At 44.2% G+C, this 12,764-nt stretch overlaps 1 protein-coding gene across 1 annotated transcript in view; it reads left to right on the plus strand.

The window, feature by feature from the left end:
- jvl (javelin-like) overlaps positions 1 to 12,764 on the plus strand; it is a 254,717-nt gene that overhangs the window by 223,336 nt on the left and 18,617 nt on the right. Inside the window, exon 4 of the mRNA XM_019045446.2 lies at positions 1,692 to 3,128. Within this exon, the coding sequence (XP_018900991.2) occupies positions 1,692 to 3,128 (1,437 nt within the window). The remainder of the gene's footprint in view (positions 1 to 1,691; positions 3,129 to 12,764) is intronic.

Consider the following 12,764-nt stretch of genomic DNA (forward strand, 5'->3'; position numbering starts at 1 on the left):
AAAAAAGAAGAAAAAATACCCCTAAAAACAAGCGTTCCTTCAGCGTAAATCTCCATTAGGTATAGCAATAATTGTTCACGTTATCGTGAAGGTATTGCATAAAAACTCGCTAACGAAGAAAGAGATGACTAATTATTTGATCCGCTCCGGCCAGCAGCAGTGTCTCATGAATAATTATTCTTCCTGTAGGCGTATTTATGAAAATCCCAAGTGCAGCGGAGGAGGAGGCGGGGGGTTACATTCTACCGCCGTGTTTATTTATCGCCTCGATGTCGGCGTAATTTTAATTGACGCGATCCTGCCGTTTACAATGTTCATGGAGTAGCAAAAAATAACGGACAGTGTTCGTTTCACCGGCGATCGCCACGACATTGAAGAATGAGCTTTTTTTACAGTACCCTCACGAATGATTGTTAAATCGAATGACACTCAACGCGGGTCAATTTCAAGGCAAATCGAGTTTTAATGCGTCAAGTTTATTCATTCATCCGGTGAATGGAGTACCCCCTGACCTTGGTTCTGTGACGTTCTGGAAAAGCTTGAAAAGTAAAAAAAAACCGATTCGTCTCATGCGCCGCGACTTCATCTCTTATCGTTCTTCAGTTTTCTGTTGGATGCTCAATTTTCCAATTTGGGAGACGGGGTTCCTTTTCACAAAACTGATCGCATATGTTGATGCTTGTGGGTAACTAAGCTTCTTTCGGACCATCAGAATATGAAAGCCACTCATGCTTCCTCTTTTTTTTTGCTCCTTGAATTACGAGCAAACGTTGGCAAAATCACCAACACTCGTCTATTCCACACTGAGAAAAAGCCATGGCTTATAAACCAATTAGTGGTTCTTATGGAACACTACTAATAGTACTAAAAGCAACATGTATAATGGCACATATACCTTAGTGATGGTTCGAAACTCACCTTTGAGTCTCAGGAGCCATGTGGCCCATCAAGCTTGATTGTTAGGGGCCAAATTGACTTTTTGCCTATCTATCACGGCGCATTTAGTGAAAAGTTAGAATCTAGATGCGTTTTAGTCATAGAACTAGTAGCTGTAACCTGTAACGTTCGAAAAAACACTAAACAGAAAAATTAGGATTTTTTGAGGGGGGCGGTCTCTTAGGGCCACGTTGGCACAGAGGCTTCATTTTTCAGGCGCCATGACCAATTTCTGAGGCGCATTTGGCGCGTTGGCGCCTGTGCGTTTCGAACACCGGGTACGAGATACCTTAGTATGGTTCAGAGACCGTAAATCATTAGTTCTTCCACAACTATTGATAGAAAAAACAACTTAATCGGCCCGAAACATTAACAGATAAACAACTTAAAACGGGACTAAGGCCGCAAATAATACAAAGAAACCCATAAAATAAAATAAAAAACCCGGGACGTTTCGCAGGGATCACACCCGCATTTTCAACCGGCAAAACAAGAAAAATTAAAAGAAAAGACACTATGAGCCTCACCGTTGATATTGTGAGACTCAAATTTTATGTGTTTATGTGTGTTTTTATGTGTTTCTTTTTATTATTTGCGGCCTTAGTCCCGTTTTAAGTTGTTTCTCTGTTTACGATTATTAGTGGTGTTTCATATGAGCTACTAATTGGTTTATAAAGCCATAGATTATTCTTTGTGCATATGTTTTGGCATGGTGCGATGATCGAATAATAGATTGGTGTTGGTTGTGTTGACAGGAGCTGCAGAATGAGGTCGGAGCATTGCTGGAGTTTCGGGATCTGGTCATGGAAACATTCCCGCACCTGCGTCAAAAGATGGCCATCACGACGACGCCGACCAGTTCCCACATCCCGGTGCCGAACGGGGGCGCCAGCTCGGGCTCCAAGTGGGAGCCGGGGGTCCGGGTGCGGCGGAAGCTGGGGCAGCACTCCCGGGAGGACTCGGTCGCCCCCTCCCTGGTCCCGCGGAGCCGGAGCAACTCCAACGGGAAGGGCCCCAAGAGCGGCGAGGGCTCGAGCTCCACCGGCTCGGCCGTCCAGGACTCGGGCTTCTGCACCGAGAGCAAGGAGCACTCCACCGCCAGCTCCCGCAAGAGCAAGGAGACGGACGACGAGCTCTGGAACCTCCTAGACGTCATCCACCAGAAGGGCACCAAGCTCCGGCTCGAGGTCGAGCAGCTCCAGCAGAAGCTCACGCCCTCCCTCGAGGAGCCGCCCCGCAAGTCCCGGAGCCTCGACGACCTCGCCTCCGCCACGGCCTCCGTCCGCGAGGCCAAGGAGGCCACCACCCGGCAGTGGCACTGCGGGAGCCGCAAGTCCCAGGACATCCTCCAGATCGAGATCTCCAACCTCAAGAAGGAGCGGGACGCCCTCCTCGACCGCATCGCCGAGATGGAGGCCGAGAACCTCTCCAACCTGGCCGAGACGACCCACCTCCACGCCGAGCTGGACTACCTCTCCAACGAGAAACACCACCTCGAGGAGCAGCTCAACTACGCCATCTCGAGCAAAGCGGAAAGCTCCACCCCGCTCAAGCCATCCTTCGAGGGGTTCAAGAGGCTCCCACGCGCCTCCGCCGCCGGCAACTCTTACTTCGTACCAGTCGAGCCGGCCCCGGTACCCAACGGGGGCCACATCTACGAGACCCCGGCTCAACGTCTCCTCTCGTCCACGTTCGGCGGCTCCCTCAGGGACGACTTCCTCGACCAGTCCAACTCCCTGGACCTCAAGTTCCGGCCCTCGGACCCGGTCTCTCGAAAGCTCAATCACGCTAATATAATAAATAGTCTTAGTAACTCAACTAATAATAGTGCTAGTGATAGAGATATATTTTCTGTACCAAAGAATTCGAAATCTAAAATTTATCCTCAGCCTCGACTGGCGAGGAGTAGGAATCCGTCGGGCGATAGCGGCTCCGCTGTTTTATTAGGTAGTAGTAGTATCAATTCACGGGCTGTGACGACTAGTGATAGTGATAAAGTAATACATTCCAATGAGACGGTCGACCGTTTCGGGAACGTAGGTGCTCTCGACGGGATCGTCAGCTCGCCGTGCCTCAAGATGAAGCTGCCCAAGGGGATGTCTTTCAGCGGCGAAAAGCTTCGAGCCATCCTCAACGAGTTCAACCCGGTCGAACTCCAGCGACATCTAATTACCACTGTCTACAGGAATCAGGTAAGGCTACGCCGCCTCTCTTTTTGCACTTTAAGAGTCAGAATTCGGAACCTGCACTGTTCACAATTTCGGAGTGAAATTCTGTAAAGCCGATAATTGTCTGCGGCTTTTATTTTCTTTATGAAATTTCTGCAGAGAAATTTTCAACGATCTCAATCTTAAGAAAGCAAAGCGTCATTATTTGACTCCAAAATCACAGTGGAATGAATGCGACGGACAGGATAGGTTTTGAATTTTCACTCGGTTCAATTATTATGAACTCGAATATCTAAAAGAGTATTTTTGCACGTTAAATGAACAAAATATGGTACATTTTGCATGTGTGTGCGAAACCTACCACTTGTAAGCTGGGCCCTTTGAAAATGAAATGTTTACAGGGGTAAAAGTGAAAGTATACTTATGACATTGCACTTTCACTAACCCAGCGGAATGTGCCCTTTGTCGTGCAACTGCGCAATGACGAACGTACACAGAACTCAATACATCTCTGATGCATTAGCAGCCTGAAAATCTATCTAAGAGAGGTATATTTTTCCATGGAGACCCCCCTTTGAATTGGAAAATTGAGAAGAAAAAGTAAAAATTGAGGGTCGCGCTATCCCCAGAAGATTACTACAGCTGCGCCTATAATGTGATGTCTTACTGCAATGCTACAGGAGTAACTGACAATGATTTGGACTTCGTCTTGCAATAATAGAAAATTTGCAGGCAGAGGCGGATCCAGCGATTTGGCAACACCGGACTTCCTCCATTTAAACCTTTGTTAAATAATCGATTCTTGTCAGGGCACCTGGCCCCTCGAAGAATCGATCAATTTCCATAGGTACTAATGGAGAAAAACAATGTTGCCAATTTGCTGTAACCGCCGATGTTTGCAGGTGTTGGGAATTTTGTGAATTTCATCTTTAAAATGACTCGGCTAGGACAATCGAGTACGAGGATATCCTGGGTTTCTAAATTGGACAATTATTGGAGAAAATACGACAAAATTAGCTAATCTGCTAAAATAAATGTGTTTCAATCGAAAATTCCGCCTGATGACGTCACAAGGCGGCAAATTTTTTCATTTTTAAATCTATTTTCCTCCAATTTCCCATGTCCGAAAAAAATTATGACAAATACTGCAAACTCAGCCCATAAGGCACTCTCGCAGATGAAGTAATAAAATTTGTGGGTGCAAATTCTCCATTAACCACAATACCTGACTCTTTTGCAAAAGCACTCATGTGCATAGGGAAACTAATGGCTTATACGTTGTTTCTTAATCGACACATTAATTGGATTGCATTTTGCAATAAGGAACCACTATCTCTGGCTCTTTCATAAAACCGCATATCCGCATAGGGAAACCAATGGCACATATCGTCACCTTCCAGGCAAAGTATCACAAGCGCCATGCGACGTTTAAAAATTTCCGCCGCCTTTTTATTTTTTTACAGAGAAATTGTTCAACGAAGCTGTCGGAAAATTTCACTAAATTTTCTTTGTGCTACCGATAAAATTTAGTGAAATTTCCAAACAGATTCAACCAACAATTTCTCAGTAAAGAAATTAAATTGCGGCGGAAATTTTTAAACGTCGCATGGCGCTTGTGATACTTTGCCTGGAAGGTGACGATATGTTGTTTCTAAAATGAGCTAGAAATAGTGGTTCCTTATTGCAAAATGTAATCCAATTGTAGTTCCTAATTGCAAAACGAAGTTAACTTGGGACTGCACGCGAGACGGCAACACGGTGATTTTGGTCGGGCGTCTGTGAGAAAGCAGGCGGAAGATCTTCGGAACAGCTGTGGCTCTCGTTGCCCCGTTTCTTGGCGGCTCATGAACCACTTTTTTACGACTCCATTAATGGGCGATTATTTTAGCAGTCGGTTTTTGTGTCTGCCCCCAGCCGCGACCCGGGACCGATGCCCAGGCCGTCTGCAATCCTTGCATCCTCCCGACTTTTCGAGCGACCCTAATTCGCTCATCCCGTAAAAATCCTACCACTGAAATATAATAGAATTTTGATGGTTGGTAGTAATGAACTAATGAAAAGTAACGGTGCCCCATCGGATCTGCTAATGAACTCTCGCTGAGTCGTCGAGCCGTGCATCGGAGGTTAGGAACGGACCGATTTCGCCAACCCCTCCGCGCCTACGTTACGTAATCATCTCGTCCGGAGATTCTGTTTTAAAAACGGAACACATGTCCAATGTCAAGTTCACACGCTGAAAATGAGAGCCGTTTGTCGTTGCTTCACTGTTCACTGTCGTGATTTCGTGAGGACAAAAAAAACGGTGAAACTGCAGAAACGCGCATCTCGGTTTCCGGCGTCGCAGACTTGCTGTCATACTTTATTTTCTACGTCGGGAACTACCGAACGTCATTTCTTGAAAACTTCAAGGATTCTTTATTCTCCGCGTGTGATGAATTTTCTGGAAAAATTTCAAGTCATAATGTCGGTTGGGTCTCTCTAAAAAATAAAGTTTGAGCGGAGATTTTGAAACACTGCAACCGAGATACGCACTTTTGCAGTTTCACCAAGGGCCTCTTTGGGTAGTACATCTTGTCGAAAACTTTGAATGCGCATTAAATGTTTCTGAACGGAGAAAAAAACTTCGTGCGTGGGACCCGAAGTTTAGGTCATATGGATCTCTGAAGTTTTCGGATTGAGCGTCTGAACACTTTGGGTCCAGCTGTCGAGGTTCGGATCACACATCTGAAACTTCAGTACTTACATCTGATGTACTTCAGATGTGAGAGATTTGTGTAAACGGAGTTTTAAGCTTTTAAAACATCCAAATTTCGTCCAACCTCTCCCATTGACTCGATCCACTGTGAATCGGTTGCTGAAAATTGCACGACTTTCGCTTTCTGGAAACAATGTAAAATTGCAGCGCAATTCTTAGCTCCCCTGATCGGTTTTATAGCAACCAATGATGTTCCAATGAACGATAGCATTATCGATCGTTTTGGCAACTATGTGATACGTCCCATTGGCCGAGTGTTGATCATTGAGTTTCTCCTATTGAAGAGGAGTCTTTCGAACATTGTCATCGTCACTATCATTGACACAGAGAGAGACAAAAGATAAACAGTTAACCGCCTAGTCGTACATGACTTCAATGTCTCCTGCACTCAGGTTTTCAAGCCCTCTGTTCATGTTAACTAGTTCATGGTCCTCGAAGAAGAAATGATCTTGATGCCTGTTTAGAAAGAGTAGAAAGAGAAAACATTTTGCTGAATCATTCATGCAGAGACAGCTTCAACCCAAAAATATATTCCGATATCCTGAATTTTTTTGCCGCCGGGGTGTCAGCCCAAAAATGATCGAATGTCAATCATCATGCAGAAAATGGCATGTACTGCTATACTGCTCAACATGAAACAAATAAGTCCTTCTGTATAGTCGAAGTGAAATTCCGGAGATTCTTAATCACGAAACCTATTTTGAAGAGTCTTTTGAGGACTTCATAGTAAATTATTCCGCTGAAACACCTCTTGGTCCATTCTATCAAACTTCATTTCTGGAGTTACTGATCTCATATCATCATCGGTAACTCGGCAAATAAGTAACTTTAATTGTCTGTCGAGGCCCATACTACCGTGTTTTAGAAAAACGCCGTATGAGCCTTCAAACGTTGCCAAATTTTTTTCAGTTTACAACGAATTTACTGGAAAAATTTTGAATAGTTTCTAGACAATTTTGTTCGTAATTTAATCTATTATGTGAAAACTTTAAAAAAATGCGCATAACCTTCCTCAAAAAGAAACATTTTGTCGTAGGAAATTTGGCAACATTTGAATGCACATACAGCGTTCCCGTGGTAAAAATTGGCGATAGGAGTTGCGTTTCAAAATACCATAGGAATTCTTATAGCCGGCTAAAGGAGGCAATAGAAAATCATATAGCTGGCTGTAGAAAGCGGAGCAAATCATATAGCCGGGCTATACGAAGCGATAAAAAAGTATGCAGGTGGGCTATAGTTCCTATCGCCGGGCTTTACACTTTATCGCCATCGGCTATAAAAGGCTAAAAGAAATTGTGTAGAAATTCGTGTGCTTTGGAAATCATTAAGTTCGATACGGAGCCAACATAATATTCACAAAACACACATTATATTTTCCTTTAATACATATTTTTTCATCTATTAAAATGAGAATAATCCATACAGGATGTGCAAAGATTTCAAAATCATGAGTTGAAAAACGCTGACTCCGCAAGATTATATTGGAGCATAACACAGAGCGGAGCGGCGTGCTGCCAGCGATAAGCGCGCACCAGCGCCTACAAACCTAACAGGGATACTTCACGCATGGCGCAATGCGTGAAGTATCCCTGTTAGGTTTGTAGGCGCTAAGGCGCTTTTCGCGCTGGCTGCCCGCCCGCCGCGCCGCAGCGTGCCACGGCGCTTGAAGCAACTATTTCACACCAGAGGTATTGCACAGTATCATACGAAATTGAAGGCGCTCCAACATATTAGGAATGGCAGGCATCCTTCAAAAGTACGGAGCTTTCCGCGCAAAATAAATCAAGATACTACGGCCCAAAAATAGAGCGGTAGTCCAAAAACTCACTAAGTCCTAGCATCCGTAATCAGTAACATGTAGCATACACTTTATCGCATGGCTGTTGCTCAATCGCCATCGGCTGTAAAAGGCCTAAGAAATTGTGCAGCCGGCTATAGAAGCTATTGAAATCTTACAGCGGCTTTAGGTCTATGGTATTTTGGAACACAGATTCTACTGCCAATTTTACCAGGGTCTTCCTTGTTAACAGGCGGTGTAAGTGCCCCATTCTGAACGAACAGCCCGGAGCGTGAGCGCGGCCCTGGGGGGGGGGGGGGGCATCGGGTGACACCTGTGGATGCGTGAACGATCTGTTATCAGTATTTCCCTATTTGAAACTGGTAAATAATCGATAATTAAGGTGTTCATTGCGAACACCCTGTTCATCGATCATTTTCCATAGGTTTAAATGGTAGATCAATCGATATATCGCGAAGCGCGCCACACTACTGGGCGACACTTGCATATATTTACCAGCTCTCTGTTTGCTCGCGGTCTCTGGGCAATAAAATTCGTTCAGCGACGCATGGGACACATGGAATGCCCTGTGCCCAGTTGCACCGATGACCTTGCAGAAAAGTCTGGTTCTCTCGTCTGCCGTGGTAAGGAAAAACGCCGTATGAACCGCCGGCGTTGCCGAATTTCCTTTGATTAAACACGAATTTCTTGGTAAAATTCTGAATATATTCTTTCCAATTTTTAAGATAATTTTGCTCGCAATTTCACCTGAAGTTCCTGAAAATTTCAAGGAAAAATATTCATAACTTTCCTCAATAATAAACATTTTATCGACGGAAATTTGGCAACTCTCGAATGTTCATACGACGTTCTTCCTTAGCACAACAGTCGTGGTCTTGACACGAGGACGGACGCCTCCGCAGCCGCAGCATCCCAGCCCCATCAATCTCCCTACTTTGACACACAAGTTCAGCTTATCAGGCCTCATCGCTGACCCACATCTCTCTCGTGTGGTTTTTCGTTCCTCCTCAAATGCAGAACGCCCCGGCAATGCAGCTTTTTAGTTCGAGTTTTACCGGGGGAAAAACTATCCAAGAAAACCCGAATAATCGCATTCGAGGTTTGAAGCAGGGTACTAGCAGCGAGTTATTTAGATGTTCTTCACGATGGATGCGGCGATTCTTGAATGTCGGCAACGTTTTCCTCCATTTAAATGCATGTAAAATAATCGATTCTTGAAATGTGGCAACCCTGATTTTCCTCCATTTAAATGTATGTAAAACAATCGATTCTTGAAATTTGGCAACCCTGATTTTCCTCCATTTAAATGTGTGTAAAACAACCGATTCGTGACGAGGCTGCGTCGCCTATAATCGATATTTTTAATGGATTCAAATGGAGTGAAAACAATGTCACCAACTTGCAAAATCGCCATTGGATGTGGCCGAGGACTGGACGTTTTCTTAGGAAGCCAGGCGTAGTGGCTTATGCAACTTTTCTACCCCTCGCATCGGCACCGTAGTTGAGTACTTTTTTCAGTGATCTCTTTACGACGTTTTGATGTCTCGTTATTTTAGTCTTCATCCCTATCGAGCATTTTTAGAGGTTCCATTGGCGGATCCAGCGAATTTGTAACATGTCTTTCCTTCGTTTAAACCTATTAAAATGTATCGTTTCCTGGAGGGGCCAGCTGCTCCGACAGAATCGATTATTTAACATAGGTTGAAGTGGAGGGATTCCGGTGTTGTCAAATTGCTGGATCCACCTCTGATGGTATGGTTCCTCCCGTTTGTCATATTATTGTTCCCCCAGTATGTTTCCGATGCAAAGAGTCTTGGCGATTTTGCGCCTCAATTCATCGAATGATTTCGTAATGGCTCCCACTTGGTTGGCAACAGTGCCGCCATTCACCATTCAAATCAAATAGAATGAAAGGTTGCCTGTTTTTCTAATTGTGCGCGGCGCAAGATTGACCTTGAATGGTGTCGCGATATCAACAACTAACATCTCGGGGTTTTTTTTTCTGTTTGTCAGGTCTCCATGTTGTCAGAGTTTCATTTTTACTTTTCAGGAAAACTTAGGCGGCTCAATTCTTACGCACAATTAACTTTAAATCAAAAGATAGTTTTTTTTATGTCTTCAGTAGAGTATGGCTGCTTGACTTGAAGACATCGGATCAGTAGAATTTTTGTCCTAGCGCAAAAAATAATAATTTCATCCATCAGAGGACTGCTCTATCTCCTACTCAAATAGGTGATTTATTCCCTCCATTCTTAATATTTTTTTAATGTATCATCTCTCTGATGACGCGTACGAAATAAGAAAATAAATAGACATGGATGAATCTATTCCATTCGCACCAGCCGCGCCTCCTAAGAGGCCGATATCCAAACTTGAAACTTTTTCAATTTAGCACACGACATTTCGATAATAAACGCAGATAATTTGAATCGTTGACTTACTACCGCGTGCACACTACACAACCTGCAGTTTGCAGAATTTTGAATTTTGACGAATGGGTCAGTTGCGCTGGTCACAGAATCATGTTTTGATGCTTGATTCTTGTAGATTAGCCAGAAATAATGAGATCTGTCCAATCCAAATACAAACTTCCTACGTTCATTATTAACCGAGATATCCCTCAGGATAGTCGGGTTCATGACGTCACCCACGACGGTAGTGACTTCCTTGGTTTTTTCCACCTCTTTCATCTGAGTTTATCGTTGAGTAGCCAGTGCAAATGTTCGCCGCAAAGGTGGAAGAAACCAAGGTTGTCACTACCGCCGTGGATGACGTCATGAACCGAATTTTTCAAAGCGCGATATCTCGGTTGAAATTGAGCGTAGGGAGTTGCTGTTCGGGCAGATCGTATTATTTTTAGCTAGTCTAAAAGAATCAAGCGTCAAAACACGAATCTATGAGCAGCACACTGACCAATTCTTCAGCTGTGGGTCGTAGGATTTGTGTTGAAATTCTCCGCTCAGAAGTGATAGGCACTGCGATAAAAACTGAATAGTAGGAGTCAAATGCTATTTCTCGGTCGTTGAGTGTGGCAAGTATGTGATCGTCTGCTATTCACATGCTGGCTGTACCTACTTGTCACCGCACAGCATCACAGAAGCTCCCATCTTCATTGCGTCCCGCATGTTGTGTAGTTGTCTCTCTTTTAACTGTGAGGTTGCTTTGATTACGCGGCCTTGATCGTGGGTGTTGAATCCATCTCAGCTAAAACACTGTTGAAAGCTGTCTGCAGTTTCTCGGCTTAGCCTCACTTAATGTACCTCCGTTTTATCGTGTATCAATTCACACTTGAAGAGCAAAGTAAATTACACCAAATTGTTTTGATGTATGCGCCGTATTTTGATACTCAAAGTGGGAAACCACATATCTCCATTGCAATGTTTCAAAATGCCCGTTCCTATTTTATTATTTCCAAGAGGAAATCAAGTCAACTTTATAGCTTGAAATTTGTACAGAATAGTCTGCTAACAGAGAGGTAAAATCAAGGAAGTCCTGAAGCATTTGCAGAATAGGCGCAACTCTGTGGTGCCGTGCTAAGGAAGAACGCCGTCGGAGCATTCAAATGTTGACAAATTCCTCCCTATAAAATATTTATTTTTGGAGAAAAGTACGCATATTTTTCCTTGAAATTTACGAATATTTTAGATCAAATTCCGATCAAAATTTTCTGAAAAACTGGAAGAAAACCATGCAGAATTTTCCAAGTACATTCATTTTTATCGAAATAATGATGGCAGCGTCTGAAGGCTCATACGGCGTTATTCCTCAGCACGACAGTGTGTGCGCCTTCCTCTTTTGACCTCAATTCTGCCGTGCTAAGGAAGAACGCCGTATGAGCCCTCAGACGTTGCCAAATTTCCTTCGATAAAAACCGAAATCACGGGGAAAATTGTGAATATTTATTTCCGAAATTTTAAGACGATCTCGCACGCAATTTAATCTAAAATATGTGGAAATTTCGAAGAAAAATGTGCACGAATGTCGTCAAAAATACGTGTTTTAACGGAAAAACGAGTTTAGGGCTGGTACCTGCACCGAAGGTCCCAGCCCTAACCGGGTAGGTAAAATTGCTTCACCTCCACCGCCATAGGGCAGGCCCGGACGCGCGTAGAGCCAAAATCTACCTACTTCAGGTTCAGCCTACCTGGTAAGAGCTGCACACTGTCAGGTAGGGCTGGGCCTTACCCCGCAGGGCCTGCCCTGTGGCGGTGGAGGTGAAGCAATTCTAGGGCCCAGCCCTAATCTCGTTTTTTCAGTGTTTATACGGGGAAATTCGGCAACTCTCGAATGTTCGTACGGCGTTTTTACGTAGCACGGCAGAGTTACCCTTCTTCCCTCTCAAGTAGGACGCCCTTATTTCAGCCTCTTAAACTAGAACAAACCAAGGACGGTCTGTTGTTGCGATTTGTAAAGGAATCATATCCATCAGATCGATGAATTGTTTTCCTAACTCCCAACACGCACGGACGCACGCCCTCACCTCCGACGCAACGCCTCGTCCGTTTGATCGAAGGGTAGAGATTTAACTGCGGGTCGATTGTTGAATCGTTATCGAATGACCTTGATCGATATATAGCATTGTGAAGACAGGGAGTTATCGATCAGAATCATTCGATAACGATTCAACAATCGACCTGCTGGTCTTCCCGTAACTTTACGTTATTACCTCCCAACTCCCGACATGACCAGATATCGATTTCACAAATTTTCACGCCTCCACATCACCGTATCGCGGATTCCTAGTCATCATGCCTTTGACCTGCCCGAAGTTTCGGGGAAGTTCAGATCGGTCGCGTGCACAGCGCGCACAGCTATTCCGAACACCATAATATCCGTGCCTGAGAAGTGAGAATCCAGCAGCTGTTTTCGGGCGATTTTATTTCGGCAATTTTGCTTCGGGTGTACGGCCGTTCCAAGGAAAACGCCTCTCGAATATCCGGATGTTGCCGTATTTCTCCCGATATAACATACATTTTCAAGGAAATTTACCAATGTTTTTTCTTGAAATTGGACACTCTAGATTAAATCGAGGCGGATGTAAAATAAATGCAGGAAGGGCTTTTCTTGGTCGCGGTGATTTAGAATCTCCACTGCTAATTTAGATTTC

Source organism: Bemisia tabaci, chromosome 3 (genome assembly GCF_918797505.1).
Source record: "Bemisia tabaci chromosome 3, PGI_BMITA_v3".
NCBI lineage: Eukaryota > Metazoa > Arthropoda > Insecta > Hemiptera > Aleyrodidae > Bemisia > Bemisia tabaci.